We start from the raw sequence: 23,340 nt of genomic DNA on the forward strand, positions 1-23,340 counted from the left end.
GTGAAAACGTCAGTGTGGCCAGCATAATGGTGGTGTGTGTGGTGTGTGTGCGTGTGTGTGTGCGTGTGTGTGTGTGTGTGTGTGCGTGTGTGTGCGTGTGTGTGTGTGTGTGTGTGTGTGTGTGTGTGTGTGTGTGTGTGTGTGTGTGTGTGTGTGTGTGTGTGTGTGAGAGAGAGAGAATAAGCCGTGGCATTATTATCCTGGCTGTTAGTGAAGTGACCGGTTATGTAAGTGACAGGTTGGTATTTCATCATCCTGGCTCTGGTTCGGAGGCTCACAACAGAAGTAACATGCGGATGGTGAACAAATGAGGCTGGTAGGAAAGACAGATCGAAAGAAAACTGATGGAGGGAGAGATGTAGAATGGAAGGTATAGACTTTATAGAGGGTAGAAGCAGGACAAAGAGCTGTGAGGATGCCAGAAAGTGTAGGAAGAAGAGCAACTGTCAACATGTATTTACAAAGGGTCCATTTGTTCAGTTTTATTCAATTTGGATTCCAGAAAATTTGGTTATTTACCTTGTTTCACTGAGAGTAATGCTGTTGTTGTTTTTTGGACAGGCCTTTCTTACACGTTTGTGTATTTTAATTACACAATGGTACTCTGACTACTCTTTTACTATAGGCCAGAACTTAGATGTAATAGTTTTTTCTTAAGAAAGGACTATCCTGGGAGAGTACATCAATGGACAATAACATCAAAATAGGAATGAATGAAGTTGTGTTTCCAAATTAAATAGTTTGTAATATAATAATGTTACTCTTCCATCTGAGTATGAATGTGTATATGGGGTAAATGTTGGCATGTAGTGTTTTCAGTTGTCAGAAGACTCGAAAGGTGCTATATAAATGCAAGTCCATTTGTAATCAATGTTCATAAATTAGTTTGAGTTAATGGATTTTGAATTATTGGACATTGGCTATGTGTATGTGGAATAACAGTCGCCATAACATATTGCTTAATCCAGGTCCACAAAATGTGTATCCATTTGTACAAGTGTGCACAACATTATCACAGCCACTAAAGACCTGTCACAATGAGTTTTATGCACATTTATACGCATTACTAGGAAGTAGCTTTTACATGTGCCCTCATTCGCTATTCATTTCAGCGACGTGTCCTTGTGTTGAGGATTAAGGACTCAGTACCTTTGGTCTGGAGATGTGATCCGGCTTAAAACCAGATCATAATACATTAGTCTATTTTACTCATAACAGATACAGAAATAAATATCACCTAATACACACTATAAGACTGTATGGCACTTTATTAAACATGTTGTATGTGTATTTACAATTAGACTGCCTTATATGAATTGATTTATTATTGTTTACAATTGACAAGAGTTCCTACTCACAGTTGTACTTTAATGCAGTCATGTCCTGCTTTGAATTGATCTGATAACATGCCTGTCTCCTGATTTGTTTGCTTAATACATCAACACTATAACAAGGCTAGAGGCAGAAAGAGTGACAAGGAAACAGACTTGTTTGTTTAAAGGTCTAGTGTGTAGTATTTGGTGGCATCTAGAGCTGAGGTTGGAGTTTACAACCAACTGTAATTAGGTTTAGGTGGCCAACACAAAAACGCTAATGGCCCTTTCTAGAACCAGTGTTTGGTTTGTCCATTCTGGGCTACTGTAGAATCATGGCAGCTGGGTCCGTCTAGAGGACCCCAAATGTAGATGTAGATATTAACGATTGGGCTCATTCTAAAAAGGCAACAAAAACATGATTACAATGTTCAGGTGATAACAAAACTAAAGAAAACATACTTAATAGTATATTCCATTTCTGCCACTAGATTGCCTTAAATACTACGCACTGCACCTGCAACAGGATCCTCACTGAACACTGAGGATGCATCTGTGTTTATTCCCTGCTTTTTTCTCACCGACAGCCATTTAGACAACTAATGAAATAGAACACAAGACATTAGATTTGAGGACATCAAATTACCAACATGGAGTAATACTGTAATAATATAATCCTGTATAATGCATAACATCTGAGAAAACAGGTGATATATACTGTACATCAATGGACATTTATATACAAGTTTGTACAACAAATGATGTGTAATATCTGTGAAATGTGTTACATTTGTCACTAATATAAAAAAGGTGGAGCAGTTAAACCCCTCCCCCAGCTCTCTTCCTTAAAAGGTTCCTAAATCTATTCTGTGTAATGTAAGTGCAAGTGTGCTTGTGTCCTGTATACCGTATGTGATGCACATGTGTCCACAGTAAGTGTGTGTGAACTAATTACTGCAGTGGGGTGCAGCTGCTAACAAGCTCTCTTTGAGTGCCATTTCTGCAGAGAGTATTTTCTTTTTCTGAAACACACTGTCGTTACTCCAGGTCCTCCTGAGACAGCTGTCTGGAGCCAGAAGAAACTGGATCCTATCCTCCACTCTCCTTGCAGGCCGGGAGCTGTGCCCAGAGTCGAGATGGCTGAGCTAAAGTTTCAGATCTCTTCCTAGGCGCCTGCCGTTTTGTTGGAGACAGACTGGCAGGCACAACGCCACTTTTAGAGTCCCGGGGCAGGCTGCAATAGACACTGGGCAGGTTCAAACCTCAAATCCAAGTCTCGGTATACTATGATTTAAATCGAGGGCTCTCTAACTATTTACATTATTAATGCTGCCAACTCTTCAGAAGATTTTTTTTCCTCAATGAGTTTAAAGTGCCTTAAAGGGTGTTTTGCCCGACAGGTAAGTTTGGCCTCAAGTTACAAATCCTAGATCAGTATAGACAACTTAAACACCTGCAATATGATGTTTAATTACTAGTTAAATGGACATAATAGAGCAGTTTCTACACCAACAAAAAAATGCCTTCGTACCTAGTGATTCATGTTTTTAGACAACTGCAGTTAAAAAACAAGAATAGGCCAACGGTGGGGGGATATTGTCCTTGGAATGAGCCTTCGGTTCCCTTGTTGGTTTCCAGAATATGTTTAAAAAGTTATAAATTCCTAAAACAGTGCCATTTATCCTGAGGTATCTTGTGGCACGTATATCCTCATGTGAGATATTCTCAGGTAGCTCAAACCCTCTAGTTTGAATAGATCCACTCTGGAAGATAAGTCCACTGTGATGAAATTGGGTTTCCAGTAAGCATCCCATGCTGGTTCAGTTTCTGTTATGTTGCCATACAGTAGTTTCATATTTCCCTGTCCCTTCAGTCCGTTAATTTGTGGACATAGTTGACAGGAAAGGTCCCACTCCTGGGTGGGTCCCCCTCTATGTGACCAACCTGTGAGGATACAGATAAATAGAGGATTTCATTAATCACAGCAGGACATTTTCCTGTTACAGAAGCTTAGAGCAGAAAAGACAAAGATAATGAGCAAAGCAAAATATACAATAAATATCAAACAATAATGAGAAAAGGAACCTACACAGTACTTGTCAGCAATATGTAATACTAAGCATTACATATTAAACTACTCACACATGTAAATATGTACATTGAAACATCTCTCACTTATTGATTAGTAAACTGTAGTTGTAGTGCAGCTATGTATCAGGTAATTCAGCAAAAGAGTCATGTAATATTCATGAAAAGAGCACATATGAATAGTCAATGATATGTCCCTTCCTGTTAAATCTACAAGGCACCTTTAAAAAAAAAAAAAAATCAATAAGCTGTAGTTGCACTTACCCACCAGTGGGGGTCATTAGTGGCTGTGACCACAATGATCTCATCTTTGAAAAAGGCAAGCTGCTCAGCACTGACTGCCCTGCAGTCAACTAAAGCCTTGACACGCTTCTGATGTGGCCTGCTGCCAGAAACCTGAAGGAGACATGTAATATATTTTCTAGAGCTCCACCAGCAAATTTATATTGACTGTGAAATCTCACAGGCTTTTTGTCTGATGCTCCACAGGCAAAAGAAGCTCAGTGTAATTGAAGATTGTAACATGAAGGACTGAATACAGGCTGAATGCAATAGAAAGAGGCTTCCAGGTGATCTTTACCATCGCATTCCTGCGGGGTCGTGGGACACAAGTCACTGTAGGTGAGGGTGGTGGTGCTGGAGCTGGAGCTGGGCTGAGGCCTGGACTATTACCCACTAAGCTGCAGTAAAGCTCCTCCTGGCTGCCCACACAACTTGGAGACAACACACCACATTTCGCTAGGTTGGCTCCTCCATTGCTGGTCCGACGATATGATGTGGTCTTCTCTGAACTGGAGAAGTCATGAAACATCAAACAAGGCCTTTGTCATATCGAGTTGGTTTTTAAACACGTCAAAAACAGAGCATAGCTGGAAAATGTTATTAATCTGTGTAATAGTAAAGTATTACCTAAGGATAGGAAATGGTTAGAATTGTTATTAGATGTGACATCAAATCTAATTGTATTCTTTCACTGGCCTTCTTTATAAATGTGTTATCACATTCTAGCGGTGCAGTCTCACCTGACGGGCCCTATGTGACTCTGAGAGGATGTTGGCGTGACACTGCTTTGAGCTCCCTGTCCATGGGGGGACCTTGGTGGTCTCGCCCCTTGGCCTGGGCCTTCTGTATTGGGTGAAGGGGGCCTATGCCTCGCCTGTGTCTGGGGACTGGAGGAGTTGGAGGCTGGGCTAGAGCAACGTCGTGTTAGGGGGTTGCCATCCTTTGTTGTAATGGAAATCTGGGGGTCTGAGCGACCTGTGGAGGAGGAAAGCAATGTAAAGAATTTGAACAAGCGCAACACTGTAAATTGTATGCGTTAAACATCCATTTAATTGAGTTAATTCACTTAAAAACAAACTACCTCAAATGAAAACCTAATATGTGTTGAACTGGCACCATGCATTGATTATGCCATGTAAGCAATATTATAAATCAGAATCAGAGCCATTTATTGCCATGTATGTTTACACATACAAGGAATTTGTCCTGGCGGGAGGTGCATAACATTTAACAATAACAACAATAAACATTTAACAATAAACAAAGTGCAACAATGGGAACAATACTGGAACATTTGCAATCATAGAAACAGGTTTAACAAACCATAATTGTTTTTTGACAGTTTTGAGAGCAGTGCATGTTATGGTAAAAAAAAAAAACTCTAATTAATTGCATATTAATCCCTTCAAAAAAAAAAAAATGTTATTGGGGTATTTTTTTATAATACAAAGAAGCCATATACTGTACACTGCAATAGCTCACCTCTCAGGATGGATTTAACTGGCAGTGGTGGAGGCATTGATGTTCCAGAGGGGGCGCTGTTGGCTGGAGGATTTTTGTATAGAAAGTCTAGATTCTCATATGTCTGACATGGCCGGCTTCCAGCATTACTACTGGCACCATTACCCATGCTCCAGCGGGCAAAGGAAGTTCCACCACCTCCATTTGCGGATAGAGGAGAGCGGTTTTTGGGTAATGGGCTCACCTGGAAGAAAGTGGAAAGGAGCACAAGGTCATTTCTAGTTTCTTCACAACATTCTTTGTTTAATTTATTTGTATTGCCCTTTTCTCATTAGTAGAGAAGATTGCAGAGGAAAACCCCTATGATGTTCTTCCCAAAAAGGCTATAAAAGGGTCAAAGCCAGTAATGAGAGTGGCTGTGTGTGTTGTTTACCCTCTCATCCAGGTCATCCTCGCTGTCATAAAACTCCTGAGACTGTGTCTCCCACATGAACTCCACATGGATCTGAGAGTTAAACTTCCCACTCTGGGCCAGCTCCAACTAAAAAACATACAGAAGCACCAAACACTCAAACAATGGAAAAATAAATAATGTGCAGTTACAAAAATAGGCAGGAATATACGTCAATAGATCAAACCTCCTTCTGCAAGTTGGGAAAAACCTAATAATAAAAACTACCTCCTGACTGGAAATGATCATGGTCATATCAGGGTGACCTTGGGTTCAGCAGAGGTTTAAAAAAAAAGAAAAGGAAAGACCAAACCAGTTAAATTAAATAACAAAAGTCCTGAGGCCAAAGCAGATTTCATATTAAAAACAGATCATCTTAATAAAAGATTAAATAAATCCATCCAATAAGTAAACAGGTTGAATTTCAAAGCTGCTTATTTGTGTAACTTTTTTCAATCTCGACACAACAACCTTGTGAAAGAAGGTTGTGCATAATCAAACAAGATGTTACACAAGGCAGGTCTGATTCAATAAGGCAGGTCTGATTCAGTAGGGCAGATTGCCGGTAAGAAAATAAAAACAGCTTATAAATGATACACACTGGGACCCGATGAGGATAAGATTCCTTGTCCTGGGAGTGAGTCCTTAGCATAGCTCTGCTGCACGGGGAGTTATTTCAAGGTAGTATTTCTAGCTGTGGAAGTTGTCTTGTTTTGTTTTCTGGTAGACATTTTAATGTTGAAACTTGATTCCTCAGTGGAATTGACCTCCTTACTGTGTGTGTTCTTAGAATTTATGAATTAAAGCTTGAAGCTGAATCTAAAAAAGAGAGAAAGTGGGGTCTCACCAGCTCGACACACTGCGCATGCTGCAGCCTCCGTGCAATATCAAGGGCCGTTTCTCCTGCAGAGTTCACTATAGGGTATTTAAAAAAAGAAAATGGTTTAGCATTTATTTATTACACCAGATGAAAGAAAAACAGAGTAAATGGATTAAAATAAGTTACCTGTGTGTAGGGCTGCCTTTGCTTTGAGCAGTAACTTGAGAGACTCAGGCTTGTGATGCAGGACGCTGTAGTGAAGAGCTGTGTTTCCTTCTGCTGTTCTCTTCTCCAGGCAGTTGCTGTAGCGTGAACATACAGTATGGGCAGAAGGTGTTAAATATCAGGAGTGTACAATACCGATAAAGCACTTAATCCTCTTCATGCAAAAGAGATACAAATCATCCATGACTACTTGTCAGCGTCTGACCTATTCTGGCAGAGGAAGTCCACAAGTGCCAGAGAGCTTCTTTCCTCCAGATGCACCGCAAGATGAAGAGCTGTCTCTTTGATCCCCTTAAACAGGAAGAAAAGAGCACGAATGAAGCCACATTGTTGACCCTCATAAAAGGTTGTCCATCTTTACAAAACCTTTTCAGTCACTGTCAGTCAGTACATCAAGTGGCTGTATTATGTTTCTGACCATCGAGTCTATAGATACGGAACAAGCTTACGAGAGGAGGTAATGTCGGAGGCTGACTGTGACACATCTAATTTGTGTTTCGTGTTACAAAGTGAAAACATGCCTCGAGCTTTAAGCATTATCTGTTTATGTGAAGTGCAAAAGGAGGGGCAGGAGAGGAAGAGAAGTGCCTGCGTAATTCAATGAGCTCGTCTCACTTTTTCTCAAGAGACGCGAGCTCTGACCTTAAAGCTGAAATAATAAACGAGGGCCGACCAAAACAAACAAACACACGTACGCACACAGTGGAGTCAGCATTGTTACAGACTGCTTATGCTGAGCAGGAAGTGTATGACAGGCAGGGTGGAACGTGATTAAAGACGAGAAGACGAGGCATTTAGGAGACATAAAATGAGGACGATTGAGCTAGAGGCCAGAAGAGATGGGAGGGCCTTTGATTTACCCACCCACATGGATCGTGCACACAAGAGGACAATTAACACATTTTTCACATACTATAACTGTCCACACCCCCCCTCCATTTTGTATGTTGTGGCATTTCTTTTAACACTTCTAGGATTTGATTCTATTTTAAGCAATTTTCATCAAAGTCCTAAAATGACATGAACATGTTAGAAACTTTTTTAAACATTGCACCAATGTATGTGGAGCTGTAAACAAGCCCGGTGGGCGGCCTTGTCGGGATGCAGCGGCCATTCATCCTAAATGCATGACATCTGTGAGAGTTTAAATTTGTCAGGAGATTGTATGAATTTACTCCACACATTCCCACCCTAACGGGACACAGGTCGGGAAGAAATGCCGGTACGGAAATCCACTTGTGGCTGTAAATTATCCTCACCTGTCCATCGGGCAGGGTGAGCGGTTTGGAAACGTCCACTCCCTCAGCGTAGAGCTGGAGAAGAGAAGTGAGGTCATGACTCCTCACAGCGTCATGCAGCCGGCTGGGGTCTGCTTCTTCTCTACGCAGGACATACCGGCGCTCGGCGTACTTCGCCACAATGTACTCCTTTCTGGCATTCCTAGCACATTTTAATGAAAAATACAATAGATATACATCACCAAATGGTCTTTTATTACTTTTGAACAATCAGATTGTTAGTTAAACAGAAATCAGGGACTCACATGTCACTTTGTGGCAATGGTTTGACCGTGTCATTTGGAAGGCCTGCCTCCATGACGTCATTGAATCTGGTGTTGCCAATACTGACAGCCAACTGAAGGGACACACAGTGCAGCCACAACAATGTGATATTAAAGCATTTCAATGAAAGGAAGACATTATCATGAAGTCTAATTAGGAAATCCAGGGGTATATTTAGTACCAGAAGCTCAGAGGTGCTCAGTAGGTCCAGGGTGAGTGACTGGATCCTGGAGTAGTGGACACCCAGCTCTCTGTGGATGCCAGAGCACTCTATACAGGTCAGGATGCCCAAATTGGTGGACAGCCATGTTGGATCTGAGATACACAGACACAAAGATAATGTGAAACCAATAACACTATAAAAACACACTTTGAATTGATAAGCGTTTGTGAATGTTGGCCATGATCATAAAATAAGTGAAACTGGTTAGTTATTTGATCCTGATAATCAACAACAACGACTGGCTGACCTGGTGCTCCACAGTCGGTGCAGGCCTCGTTGCCAGGCATCTGTCGAAGCTCTGCGATGATGCCTCGAGAAAGTTCCTGGAGCCCGCTGTCCGGGAGGTGGAGCTGGTCGCCTACCAATGCCGTGTTCAGGGCCTCCTCCTTACTGTTCTGCAGCACTGACACCCAACTTAAGTACAGGGGCACAGACACAGAAAACAATAAGTAAATAAAAGATGCTAAATATTTTCGCCCCCACTTTCCACATTTTGAAACTGTTCACTTGGAGGGAAAGCCAGTTTGTGTCACCAAGAGAACCAAAAGATTGATCGTTCTTTTCCCTAGACGATCAGGAGTTGTCCACCATGTGTTTTGCGTGTGTTTTTGCTCAGCTGCCGAGTGATAAGTCATCATCACTCTCACTTTCTACCACCCGGACTCATACTGAATCTCGTTATGAAGCTCCGGTTCTCTATTTCCCTTCAAACCATTTCCATCTCCCTCCGTTGCTGACCTCACACATCAAAGAATCTGCCCGGAGGCCCCCACACAAGGGAAGGGTAAGGGACAGAAAACCCCCCATGCACTCCCCTCAATCCCCACATCACTAAACACAAAGCTCCCTTACTTGCCATCTGTGGCTGGAAAGAGAAGTCCCACCCAAAACCAGCTGGCCCAGTGGGCTCCTAAAAGGCAGCGTTTTCTTTCTGTATCATTTAGTCTCTCTCCCTTTTTGGGTATTGTCAGCCTTGTACTTCACTGCATACATGACCAGACTAAATACTCATTTTTACTCCTCTGCCTTCTCTTCAAGTGCGTATTTCCCATAAAAGACATGAGCTCATTAAAAGGTGCATGACATGTAACAACTTGCTTAGAGAAAAAACAAATACAATAGCTAAGAAAGTGAATCGCGTTAGCAGGTTACAGTAGTGTCAACACTTACATCATACATTCCTGTTCGTCTTCTGCCTGGAAACGGTACGTCCGATTATCTATGGAGACGAAGAAATGGTGGTTAGATGATGTCAGTATGTTTTAAGAAAAAAAAAGAATCAACAGAAGATGGAGTTTAAAAATAGCACATTAAATTAAATCATGAGAAATCTCTGGCATCCATCCCAAATGAAATGTGTCTGGTCCAAGTTTCTATTAACCAAATAGGCACGCTTCCACACAGCTGCACTGCACATGACTCTTAAGAGTATTTAATGATGATATGTGGAGGGTTAAGTGTTACGGGTCAAAAGTTAAGAATGAACCTACGAGTGACCAGGTCAAAGGTCCTCCTGTCCTCTGGGTTTGGTCGCACCTGACAGGTCAGGAGGTTCAACTTGGCTGGCGGTCGATTGATCTGAAGATAGACACAGATGCTAATGTGAGCATGTGCTGGAGAATTGGACAGCTTTCAGATGACACTGTGATCTGAATCTGAATGCTTGGTGGCAGCTTGGCCCATTTGTCCTCACCGTACTGTGGGAAATTGTCAGGCAGCCAAATTTCACTCCACACTTCCTCTTCTGCCAAACCTTCCTGATCCTGCGGGATGCCATGCCAAAAGGGGAAAGAAGAAAAGAAAAAACGTGAGAAAAGAATATACTGATTTTATACACAAACTATTGACGTAACATCATCAACCTGAAGGATTCATGTGCAGTACATTAAAGTGATACTGTTGCATAATGGTGAACTCCACCACAGTGCTGGCCAAGCTAACTCCTGTTTACAGCACTACAGTTTTTCATTATCTTGATTGAATCAGTTAAAAAGGCTGAGAACGTCTTCTGTTTTGTCAGAGGCCAGAGGAAGGTTTGCTCTGCCTCGTCTCCCATTCACTCTACAGAACCACATCCGCTCTCCTTATCATACTGTAATCAAGCTGTCTGTGTGTGTGTGTGTTGCAAAAGCTGGATCCGTTCAGTTGGCAAGTCTGCCAATAAGTTCCACAGGAGGGGCCCCTGCTTGAATCTTCATCTCGCAATAATAAGGACCAGGTGGGGTGGACACAGTCTGAATATCCCCCTGCGCGCTCTCTCTCTCTCTCTCTCTCTCTCTCTCTCTCTCTCTCTCTCTCTCTCTCTCTCTCTCTCTCTCTCTCTCTCTCTCTCTCTCTCTCTCTCTCTCTCTCTCTCTCTCTCTCTCTCTCTCTCTCTCTCTCTCTCTCTCTCTCTCTCCCCATGCCTTACTTGCTTTCTCTTCCCTCAGCTCTGATTAGAACTGCCCTCGACAGCAAAGTTTATCACGTTAAAAACAGTATAATTTTTGGGATATTAACATGAAAGTAAACCGGGATGTTTTGATGTAACAATACTTATTATGTATAGGCTTTACTGGACTTTTTTAATGTCGTGCACATATTGTATTCTTGTGTACCATGTGTTTTCTATTCTACTACAATACTTGTCTTATAACTGTGGTCACTGTCGCTAATGATTTTACACACCCATCACTCTTCTTGAGCAGGAAGCCAGATTTCTCTGTTCCATACTTCTTGTTGCCCTGTGGTTGGTGGATGCTATACCCATTGCCAGAGTTCTTCCTGTTCAGATACTCCTAGGATACAAACAGAGATTTAGGACTTCACTTCAAAAGCTTGAGGCCAGCTCTGAAAATCTAAAACAAGTGTGGCAAGACAAAGTAATCCAATAGCTTCAACTAGCAATTAAAGCCGTCTGCCACTGGACATTACAGAGCCCACATTTTGTACATATGCTTAAACAGTATCACTGAAGATATTACATCTGCAAATGTAAAGTACTTTATATATAATGTGTAAAGCAAGAGACATTATAAATAAGCATACCTCTTTCCCCTCCACTTGCAGGAGTAATCTGAGAGAATCTCTCAACTGAGTGAGTTGTTTTACCTCCTCGTCCTGATCCACACGCACCTAAAAACACACACCACAAAAGTCAGTTTGTACAATTGAGGAAATAAAAAAAACGTTGAATTTAGTGGAAGAACAATATGTTCTTTTGTTTTATCAAACGCAATGTTTTTTTTATTTCATTTGTTCCAAGAATTGGGTGTGGAATAACATCAGAGCTTTATGTAATGGCCTAAATAATGCAGAACAGAGCTTAGTTCTGGGGTGTGTCGTCCTAGGAGGTTGTGTATTTTGTATTAAAGCAGCAGCAAAGTGACCAGTCTTTCATGGTACATAAGCCTGTTTAACTAAATTATTTCAGCATTTTTCCAGGGAGCCATAACACAGAATTTGTCTGAATTTCCTTCTTAAGGATGAGGTCTGGCATGTCTGAGCGGGTCCTGCCTATGCACAACCAGAAAAACCTCTAACGTTCTTAGTGTCACAGTTAACAGTCTGTTTCCAGGGCTCGATCCAGAAAAGAGACTGGAAATCCGTCGGAGTGGTTGGAGAAATAGGTGTGCATCAGGGAAGGAATGAAGATTTTTGGGAATAGGCTGCAATAAGAGTCTCTGCCTGTGGGCTCAGCTGGGGGGGGGGGGACTGGGTTTGGCTGTGGTGGGAGAGGAACAGAGGAAAAAGTGCTATAGGAGGTACTAAAACACATTGTGATTTACAGTGAGAGCTTTACTGCCTTCTTAAACACAGTTTGACCTACTGTGACTGAAAGAATGGCTGACAAATTAAGAAAACAAGTAAAGTGTAAGGGAGGAATGGGGGTATGATAACATAAATATGTACACTATGTGCATGTGTTTTGTAAATTGTGAAACATCCGTTTGAGGCAGACCGTAACCTCTGACCTCTTAATCATGACGAATAATCTTTTGAAATCATAACAAAGTTGGATAATAACAATACTGCTTGCAGACACTAGATGGTTAACACACTGGTTGGTATAATGCAGGTAGACTGGCAAACCAGCAGCAGCTTCTGTGTATTTACCGTGTGAACAGAAGCAGCAAGCTTCTCGATAAAGGGAGCGAGATTCTCTGCAGCTTTCAGCCCATCCTGAAAGAAACTGAGAACAGAGAAAGAACAAATGCTGAGTCATGATGGTACTTATATGATGGTCCAAATATTCTAGTCCACACCAACCAAAACATCCCATGCTAAAGCTGTATAAGTAACTTCATTCCCACATAAAACTCTTGGTTTTATTCATATAGGTTAATGGTTAACAACTATACAATAACAGCTAGTAAAGAAAAATTAATGAACCTCAACTTTTTAGCAAAATCCCTCACTGAAACCCAGATGTAGAAATCAAATCCATATGTTTTTCAGGCCAGAATATTTCTGGTTCTTATTTCACATGCAGAACAAAATGGCAACAAGGTAAACAAAAATCATCTGAGACTGACCTGAGCTGGGCCTGGAAGTATTTGATGAGGCTCTGGAGAAGATCAGGGCCCTGACGCACCTTGAGCTCCTGGATCTTCAAAAGATACTGAAAGCATGAACAAAAACTTTTAAAAAACAATCCAAAAATGTCAGCTCTCCATGATGCCAGATGGATCCATGGAAACACAAGTTCACTTTGAAGTGGTCACAATGCGTTAGTCAGTGAACTTGACACTGGCCGCTATCGATCATCAGAAATGTAGTTATTTTTCAAAATGTTTGACAACATTCGTTTGAGATATTGCATTAGCAATGGAACAAAATGGAGCAGCCAAAGTGAGCCGTTAACAGCTGCAGGCGACCTCTAATGTTTGCAAACTCATGCCATGTGAATCACGGTTTCTCAAAGTATGATGGAAAAAGGCTAATTATTGACCGACTTCTTTATTAAAATGACATTAGTTTGTTTGTTTTACTGCCCCCCAGTATTATGGGACCTATAGTATTAAACAGCATTTGCAATTACAACCAGTACAAAGGGTGTCGCCAAATTAACCGCGATTGAAATCTTAATTGCCACTTTACGATTTATCCTCGACTATACATCTTTAATATCCATACTTTCTCGGACAATTATTCACATTGATATACAACACAGACGCATAGCGTCTCTGTGTGGACGGAATGACAGTATTCTCTGCACCATAAAACCAAAATCTGAATCCATCTGTGTCTCTTTGAAGCTGAAGCAGAGACAGGCTCAGTTAGGGGTTTCTGTCCTTTGAATAATTCTGTGAGCTTGAGTGTTTTTATGTGTGCAGTGTGAAAGAAAGGACGATAAACAGACAGAGAGACGGAGGGTTGGAGCGGTTTACAACAAGTGGAAGTTCCATTTGCCCTGCCTCTCCTCTTTGTCTCAACAGCTGGTTTCAGTCAGGATTAGACTTTCTTCTTTTTTTTCAGGATTTTCTACATGTGCACTAACACATTAAGCTGAGGCTGCATGTAACAGCACTGGCAGAGCATTAGACAAGCTTTTCATCTGCCTTTGAACTGCACTTTCTAATGTGTATAACCACTGGAACTCTGCAAAATGCAAACAAGTCATGTATGTCTTTCTAAAACATGTTTTTTCCATCATAGGAAGTACAGGAGAAACGCAAAAGGCATCGACCCTGGCCATGCAGTCGACCATGGATGGAATATGGAATCCACAAAGCAGACCACCCATGTGAACTAAATCATGACTTGAGGTATGGGGAAGGTGCCTGGGTCTGGTATTTTGACTGGCACTAATCCCTCACCTCACACATTTGCAGCTGAAAGGTCCGTCTCTCTCTCTCCATGTCCTCCCCGCCGTCTGATCCCTCTGTTTTGATCAGACCCAGCTGCCTGGTCTTCTCCTTTCTCTCCTTCTCTAGCTTTCCACTGGAGGGGGGAGGGAAGGATGAGGGGGGGGAAGCAAAAGTAAGAAAGAATCAAGTATGTGCACTGTGTACTTCACAATTATTGTATCTGTAATGATTGACTCTCTTTCTGTAAGGATTAACACATAGAGGAAGTTGGATGAAGGGGAAAATCAGAGAGGTGCACTCTCAACATGATAAAACACTTTACACCACTGTCCACCGTCAGAATGAGATCAAATAAGGGATGCAAAGTGTATTTTATAGTAATGTAACGCATAAAGGCCATGGGGAATGAAATATTATCATATTAACCTCACTCTAGCAAGAACTGAATATGTGACACGTGACTCTCCTTCGGCTTCAATTCCTTCTCTCATGAAGCAATTAGGCTTAAAGATAACGAAGTAGACTACAGTCAGACAATATGTCCCCATATGAATGTACGGTAACAAATTAAGTGTATGGCTAATTACATTTTCATGTCATACTCCTTCCAACTCTTCTCCATCTGTTTCTTGAGCTCCTGTAGATACAAGACAAGACAAGAGTTTAATGTACATAGTTAATCAGAGTTACTAGTCCACATACAGTCAGGTGAACTGGTTTTTATCTGCGTAGCTCTGAATAGAACCAGACAGGGCATGCCCAGAGACACGATTACTCACATTATGCTAACTAGTCTGCTATCTGGCTAAACGAGATTCCAGTAGCACTTTGTCTTCTTTCGCAGTTACAGTGAAGCAATGTTCAGCTGTGGAATCAGCTGTTTCAAAAGACAGGGCAGTGACAGGAGCCGACTGAAGCATTAGCTTGTTATTACTCACTAGTCTGTCAGCGAAGCAAAACAAAAGGACAAAGACTGAGCAAGACAGAGCCGTTCAGTACTGGATCATAACTCAGTCTTACTCATTAATCTTCATAAACAGCCTGATCTTATCCAATGTCTTAGCCGGCTCAGCTGCGTCTAAAATAAAGACAGACAGGATTACCTGCTCTATGAGGAAATCCACCCTAAAACTGATTTTACATTGTGATATAAACATTTTGGATATTTAAGTCATCAACAAGCGCAGACTGTATTACTGGGCTGCAAAAAAAGCCCCACATTCAAATAAAATCAACATGGTGCCGTCTTGAAAATTGTTCCTTTATTTACTGTAGAGCTTGACAATACCTTGATTTAATATAATTTAAACTAAAGACCAGATGGTTATGGTTATGATTATTATATTATATATTATATTATTATAATGTCAGTCTTTACAGATACATTATATAATTCGCTTTAAATATTGGGATGTAGCTGAGTGAAAGGAAAATAGACTGCTTGGTTATCACATCTATAGCACTTAGAAGTGTTTCTAAAAATATAATTGTTTGTAAAATGGTAGGAGCACCTATAATAATCTCCAACATATTGTAACATAATATCAAAAAGGGGTTTCTTTTTGTCAGTTTTGAGCATCCCTGATATATGGATCAGCTTCAGGATATGTCTTTCCTGTTCAAGTTCACAAATGAAAACATCATATAAGTGGGCATTACAGAAATATCATAGAAAGAGTAAGGGTGGATTTCCCCTTTTTAGATAGGTGTACTCTCACTCTTCTAACACAAGTATGTGGATAACAGTTTAGCCAGCAGTTTATTGATATTTAATACATTTAAAATAAACTCTAGACTCACTAGTCTGCTGTCCCGTAGTTCTGACTTCAGCACATTTTCCAAAGGAAATGCCATGATGTTGTTGAGGTTTTGCACCTGAAACATATAAAAAGCAATTAAGCAAAGAAAGGTCAAATATTCCACATAATGTTACAGGTGGCCCTTATCTCCTGCAGCATGAGCAAACACTCACATGCACACACTTTATTACACACTCATATCTCCCTATGGACCCCCATTTCTGGGAATGAGTGTGGATAATTCAAAAACATGGTGAGTCAGTCATTTTGAGCTAGTGATTCATGAAAGGAACCAAAACACTGGACGATAATCTACACCATTAAGATTTTCGATCCAAATGGGGGCATGACGCAATTACTTTTGTTACTGTTTTTGAACTGAACTGAACTGTGGATCTTGGAAGAATGAGTCACAAAATAACCAGCATAACCCCTACAGGTTGTGCTTTTCAGTAACACATATTTACCACAAAGCCCCTCCATATAAATACTTCACATCTTTACGACATGCAGCCTGGCTACATATATTCATCCATCATCTCCAGTCCACCAGTATCCAGTAAACCATTTAAGGATCATGGTGGATTTGCAGCTGCTCTTAACACAAATAATGTCCAACTACTTCCGTGAACTGACTGCAGAGCTGACCTTCATATATTGACACAAGGGCCTGGACACTGGTAAGATTGTTTGGCATCCAAAAGTTGAGGTAACTAATAGATAACACATGGAGCTCTAACACAGGTGCATACCTTCTCCTAAAGGGACATGTTGTCAGACGACATAAATACATGCATGCCTGTATGAACAGTGGGACAAGTAGGCGACTGTCACAATGATTACTTTTGTTGGCTCATATATCATTCCAGAAATAATGTGCGATAAACAATATTAATGTCACTTTAAGACCATTTTATGCAACTGATATAATGATAATATAATAGTATTTATAATCAATTAAACGAGCCGAAATATACCGTACAATAATAGGCAATGGAAAAAATGTATAATAAGTAATTTACATTAAAAAAATAAGGTTTATGTCCACATAAGATAACAACCACAACGTACGATAAGCCAAAAACGTAAATCCTCATGACAGGCGTAGGGACAAACATGGAATCATGGGACATGCTCAGGTTGATTTTCTCCTTAAATCTCCGTCTGGTTAGTCTTTTGGACCCACTTCCTCTCACATCTGTAAGACCCAGTCTCCCCTGTGAGGCCTTGAGTGACACATTGGAGGGGGTGTGTTAGACGGTGTGTGTGTCAACTCACACGTGGAGGTCTGGGATGAATTATCATCGCCATAGAAACTATCAGTGGGAGGGTTGCAGACAGCCCCAGAGTCAAGAGGGGCGAGCATGCAGCTGTTGAAAACCCCTTTCCTATTGCGGGTATTTTTTACATGATCCCGTTTCAGATCAAATAACTAAATGTTTGTCTTTATTTTCATCCCTGCTCCCTCGGTCCTCTAGGTTTTGCATGTGTGGTTTGAACTTTCTAGTAGAGCTAATTTGAGGAAGCCTTTCCTTTCCCTCCCCCTTTTCCGTCACACTCTTGTCCTCTTTCCTCACCAGATTTTTGAAGAGGGCTGTGACCTCTCTGGTAAACACAGCCAGGTTGAGGAACCCTGTGGAGACCTCGTTGTTGTCCTGGGTCAGGTGGCTATTCCCCAGGTTCTCCAGCACCTCAACATACTGCTCCTTGTTGTCGACGTGGGCTGAAAAACAATACACACACGCAAATAAAGTGACTCAGACATCGACGGTTACAAGGTGACTCAGACTTGAGTTACATGTCGGGAAAATCTTCAGAAGGCAGATTGACGTGCTCTGTTGCAGTGACAGAGTATTTTAACAAGACAAGCATGTGGGATAAATTAGTACTGGTTTCTACCCATCCTGGAGCTGGAGACAGGCAAACATATCGGGGCCCATGCTTCTCTGGGGCTTATAGGTCACTTTCCCAAGGGTCGTGACCTTAGAGTGCTCTCAGTCTGTTTAATTTATGTGGAAAGAGGCTGATGGAAAAGAATCTGCACTTCGACTGGCACCACATTGGTTTACATTTCACTCAATGAGGTTTTACCCTACAGCTATTTTAAAGTGAGGCTCAGATGAGTACATCTAATCAACACAAGTTACAATTCAAGCTCCATGGAAATCATCACAAATTACTTTGGGAAAAAATTAAATTATTTAATTATCGTGGAGAACAATTTGAGGAAATAGGAAAGAAACATATGGCCTGGACATCTGCACATGTGCTCGAAGCAGACCAAACAGACAAAAGCAGAAATAAGCAGGAAGTATAGTCTGGTGCTCTCTGCTGCTCCAGTTTCCACCTCAAGACAAATATGAAATGGTAGCTGGGAGACAGACCGACATCGTTGTGTTAACTAGTTGAAAAAAAAAAAAGTTGTTTGCCACAGAATTTGTGAATTTAAGGAAAGTCTGCAGACCCAATGCCCAAGAGACGAAATCAAGCAGATGCAGAAGGACTGAGCCTGCATGTCTGCATAAAGAAATATATAACAAACGACATGCATGCACCTATCGGACAACAAACCACTGCGTCACAGAGGAAGGGATGGTTTTACAGTTGACCTTTAGAAATGATACCAAGCAGAGCAACTCAACTCCTTGACTCCCCTGCCAGAACACACACAGACTCACAGGCCACAGCATCTTGGCAGAGAAGTGGTATTTAGCGGTTTATGGGAATCGAGATCGAAAGAAGAGAACATCTAAGTGTGTGTGTGTGTGTGTGTGTGTCTTTGCACAGTAACGGACCATCAAACTAGCGTGGGGGAGAACCGGACGTACAACTGTGTCTGTATGCGTCAGACTGTCGATAAACATCAGGACTGATTAAGGGGTTCAACAACATAATGACAGAAGGGGGGGGCACTCCCATGGTCATATTACGAGAACTAACCCATATGATTCTCGTTAGACACAGAGGAAGAATTAAAGAAGTAAATACGTATGGAGAAGATCCATGGAGCACTTCTCTACAGCTACAATGTGGCCGGCGATCACATATGATTGCTTAATTCTGAGCAGATGGCTTTCTGACTCATTTTTACGAAAAACTATGAGTTGCAGCCCCAAAATGGGAAGCAGATTTGTAAGTGAGCACAGAAAACCTACTTTCGGATACTTTGTGCAATTCCTCTGTTTCTCCGGCGCATTTTTGAGGTGAACACTCACATTTTATACAAGTTATGGTGATTTACCGGTACTGTGACACTTACGCACTAACAAAACATTCACTTAGTGACCCAGTGCATCCGTTCGGTCACTGTATAGCACCTCGTTGTTGCTGAAACCACACATACCATTTGCTTTAACACACACACCGCAAAAATCGTACACGCCGTATGGATATAAACACACAATCACGAAACATTCCACGCACTCTGGTCCCATAACAATGGGCCTCACACATAAACACCTCTGCCCACATGAGCTTCATGATGTCATCTTAAGTCTTGTACAATGATGTATGTGGAGGCTCCCCTATGCACCGAACAGCTGCAGAGTTGACTTGTTTCATTTGTAAGGGCAGCCATCCAACTTCATGGGTTTTGTAGCTCGTCAAATGTTATTTTGTAGTAATGTTTTTATTTACACACTGCAACTTACGAGATGGAAGTTCAATCTTGACCTGATAAATTGTAGTTTCACAGCAATCCCAACTCAAGGTTTCTGTGGAGCTTTCTTCCGTATCACCTGGTCCGTGTGCTGATGGAAGCTTTGTAAAAGCTAGTAATTAGCACTCAAGTTGAAATTGTTTTGTCAAAGTAACATTTCCAAGGTCAAGAATTCACTTTCATGCATAACTTTAAACCAACATGGATTAGACGACCTTAAAGTGATGTGGATGAAATCACTACAGCTATTGAGCCAACTGAACCAACGCCAACAGTTGAAAGTTCTGGAAAAAGCTAGTAATTGAGTCTCGGTCTGAACTAGTAATGTATTTTGTGAATGACACTATATTATGTGATCCATTGATACTTACAGAGTCCAGAGGAGTGTATAGCTTTGATCATCTTCTTCATCCTCTGTAGAGATGTGTGGTCCATCTCCAGAGACTGCAATGAATGACAAGGAGACAAATATAGGTGTGAACATTTTTATTTAAAACAAAAATGGAGGAGATTAATATGATTAAGTAAATAACTCTAAGTTTAGGAAGATACATACTGATGCAAAAATCCTGTAAATCCAATGTTGCCATTATGCTAAACAGTAGTCCGGCTCATTGATTTGAAACAAAGACCCGAGTACAGGTTACAATCTTTCATAGATGTAAAAATAAAAAAGGCTGAATTAATGTTTGATTTGTGTTTGCTGTACTGTTTTCAAGGTTTACAGTAGGTGTGTGTGTTTATATTAGTTATGCTTAATTTTCCCACGGCCTGATTAAGGGGAACAGGTGAGTCAGCACTTGCCAGCAAGACAACCGTCTGTCTCGTCATTTGTGACCCTGAATGACGTCAGCGCATTTATTTCACTTGTTAGGTTGAAGCAATACTTTCTCACATTGAGGCATCCGATACACGATGTAAACAAAATGCAATCAGTTGGTTTCGTTGTCGTTGGATAATTAGTCTCTTCCAAACCAATAAGGTTCGAAACTACATGCTGTTTATTCTCCGTATACAGGACACTTGTTTTACTGAGCTAGGCATGCGGCACTCCACCTACATGCCACTAGAAATAGCTTTAATGAGCCAGTAATCTATACTTAACAGAGACTCTGCCTTGTTACATGATGTTGTTGTTTGCATGCCCAAGTCTGTTCCGGTCCACTCCCTAAGTGTTAGTTCTCTAATTAAAAGGTTGTGTGTGTGTGTGTATGTGTGTGTGTGTGTGTGTGTGTGTGTGTGTGTGTGTGTGTGTGTGTGTGTGTGTGTGTGTGTGTGTGTGTGTGTGTGTGTGTGTAGGTTCTGTAATGCAACCCTACAGACAATGAATGGGAAAGTGATTTAGTGGAGACTGGAGATGGGAGTTGCTCGCTGATGCTGCTGCAGTTTCCTCTACTTGGTAAGTTGGTTGGCACACAGGGGATAAACAGTGGAAACAAGCTGGTGCAGGTTAATAGAACAGGTTGCGTTTGTTGAGTTTTGTGAAATAAATCAGGGAACACAAAACACACCAACGGGCAGACAACCCACCCCTCAGTCGAGACGGACAAAATGACACACACACATCCCTTCTGGAGAGGGTAATGAGCTCCACCTGCAAGTGTATTGATGTTGAAAAAGTATTTTTGTGCCTATTTGAAAGGTTGTGTTCACCTGTTCTCAGGGTGTGTGGCAACTGCCGTCAGCAGTGCGTGACTAACCGCTATCTGATCCTTATTTACCACATTAACAAGCATGATGACATACTTAGCTGCAGGAAAAGCGACAACAAAAATGTTAACCGTGAGAGGGAAAACTTTAGATCTGCTCTTCAGAAAAACATGTCTGGAAATTACAGTAAGCCAATTATAGCTGAAGTTATAGTAAATGAAACCATTCCTTATCCCCGTCTTTCTCCCTTTATCGTTGCCTCTAATCAGGAATAATAAGTAACAAGCAGCAGAGTGTGTCGGGCTAAATGGTGTCTCTGTCTCCCTGCCCTCCGCCATAACCACACACAGGTCCACCACGCTTTACCCTAGCCATTAATCAGGCTTGCCTCTACTGAGAAGACTAAACATAATAACCATATATCTATCTTTAAAGTGACAGTTGCATTTACATCTGTGCGTCTGTCTGTCTGTGTGCACATGTGTAGGATTCCAACATGTCCCTCCCCAGAGCTGCTATTCCAGCTATGTACTTTCCAGTATGCCATGGTCATTAATAAGGGTATTATCCCAAGATAAATAAAGCAGACAGCTGAGTAAAACTCTTTATAAACCCATGTCATCTTTGCTCAGCTGTCATTTTCTAGCCAGGATGAAGACTTCAATGAAGACCTTTCATCTCTCAAACTTGACAAGACTGTGTTATTGAGTTATTTATTAGCTGGATTCCATCATCCAATATCAGTGTAATGTCAGGATATCTGCACTATAGACTGAATTACTACTGCATAGGAAACTAAATCATATCCACCCACATGTTGTATAAGTAATTTTAGAAAACTGATCCTCAGTTTCCCATTTGCAACAGCAAACCCATGGTGATTCAAACTGATGTGAGCTCTCCCCGAGACAGAGATCCATTGAGGGTCACAGAAGAGCATTGAACCATACTGGTATGTTACAAGGAAGGATCCACTTGTGTGCACACTTCGATTATTCAGCAGCCTGTCTATTTCCTTCTTCAACGGGGAGTTTTGTTAGAATAGATGTCAAACCAACACAAACGGACACACACAAAGACCAAGGCCAATAAAGTACCAGTTCAAAACAGACAAAATGCAGAGACTGGCATTCACAGACACACTTTCAAGCACGCCTACACTCACAAAAACAATACCTTATTCTGTGAAAGGGCCACACACGTTTCAGGCATGTCTGCTGTGGGTGTGTGTGTTCGTATTGAGCTCCATCTCAGTTTGACTCCCTCGAGGCGGAAGACAAGGCCAAGTAAACTCTCCATATGCTTCATTACCTCGTGTAACCTTTACTTTGTTTTTCTGCTGAACAATGACAGCCTGCACTGAATAACCATGAGTGTCAGAAACCAGACTTTTCTGAAGACAGTACCACTACACAGGACACACACAGAACTTAACAAGCAGTGCCAAAGAAGCAAAGAAGAAGAACATTTCAGAAAACCACACTATGAACTGTCCAATTGTCCAGTTCAGAACCAGAATCTGGGCACCTGGTCACCCCAAAACCAGCACAGTGTATGCTCATAAACAACACATTGTCAATGTATAACGTTAGCATTAGGTAGCTATTACAGCTTTTAACGGATGGAATTGACTGTTTTGTCAAACCTTCATATTTATCTCTGTGCTCATTGTGAAACAATGGTCCACTTTCACCGCGCTGTTAAAACAAACTCGCGGGGAAGCTTGAGCTGGTCTACAGGTGAATGCAACGCGAAGCTTCAGCTAAAGCCACACAGGCTATGCTAAGCTACGAGGACAGGTAAACAACAGACAGAATGTGCATGTTTCTCTGCACCGTCTCTCCTCTTCCTCCTCCTCCTCCTCTTCCTCTCTCACCTCATCCACGGTTGAAACTGTGTTCCGACAGTCGCTCATTTTGGACTGAAAACTTGAAGTCCCCGGCGAAGACATATCCTCGTTTGTCAGGATAACAAAGTCCGAAATGCTTATTCGCTCCGGCATGTTGAAAGCAAAACGGG

General features: G+C 41.5%; 1 protein-coding gene across 1 annotated transcript; it reads right to left on the reverse strand.

The window, feature by feature from the left end:
• Positions 1 to 1,267: 1,267 nt before the first annotated feature.
• Positions 1,268 to 23,323, reverse strand: asap3 (ArfGAP with SH3 domain, ankyrin repeat and PH domain 3; the record flags this gene model as incomplete). Its single annotated transcript, XM_079232809.1, has 26 exons — positions 1,268 to 3,257; positions 3,666 to 3,797; positions 3,982 to 4,192; positions 4,424 to 4,658; positions 5,166 to 5,388; positions 5,578 to 5,685; positions 6,443 to 6,510; positions 6,602 to 6,717; positions 6,846 to 6,931; positions 7,900 to 8,080; positions 8,184 to 8,275; positions 8,384 to 8,517; positions 8,673 to 8,839; positions 9,596 to 9,644; positions 9,916 to 10,003; positions 10,119 to 10,188; positions 11,093 to 11,202; positions 11,453 to 11,539; positions 12,521 to 12,596; positions 12,940 to 13,025; positions 14,224 to 14,347; positions 14,802 to 14,851; positions 16,015 to 16,089; positions 17,591 to 17,736; positions 20,043 to 20,115; positions 23,198 to 23,323. 26 exons carry the CDS (start codon positions 23,321 to 23,323, stop codon positions 3,183 to 3,185), a joined length of 2,988 nt encoding a protein of 995 aa, XP_079088935.1. The 3' UTR covers positions 1,268 to 3,182.
• Positions 23,324 to 23,340: the final 17 nt, after the last annotated feature.

The sequence above is a fragment of the Taurulus bubalis genome (assembly GCF_910589615.1).
Source record: "Taurulus bubalis genome assembly, chromosome: 1".
NCBI lineage: Eukaryota > Metazoa > Chordata > Actinopteri > Perciformes > Cottidae > Taurulus > Taurulus bubalis.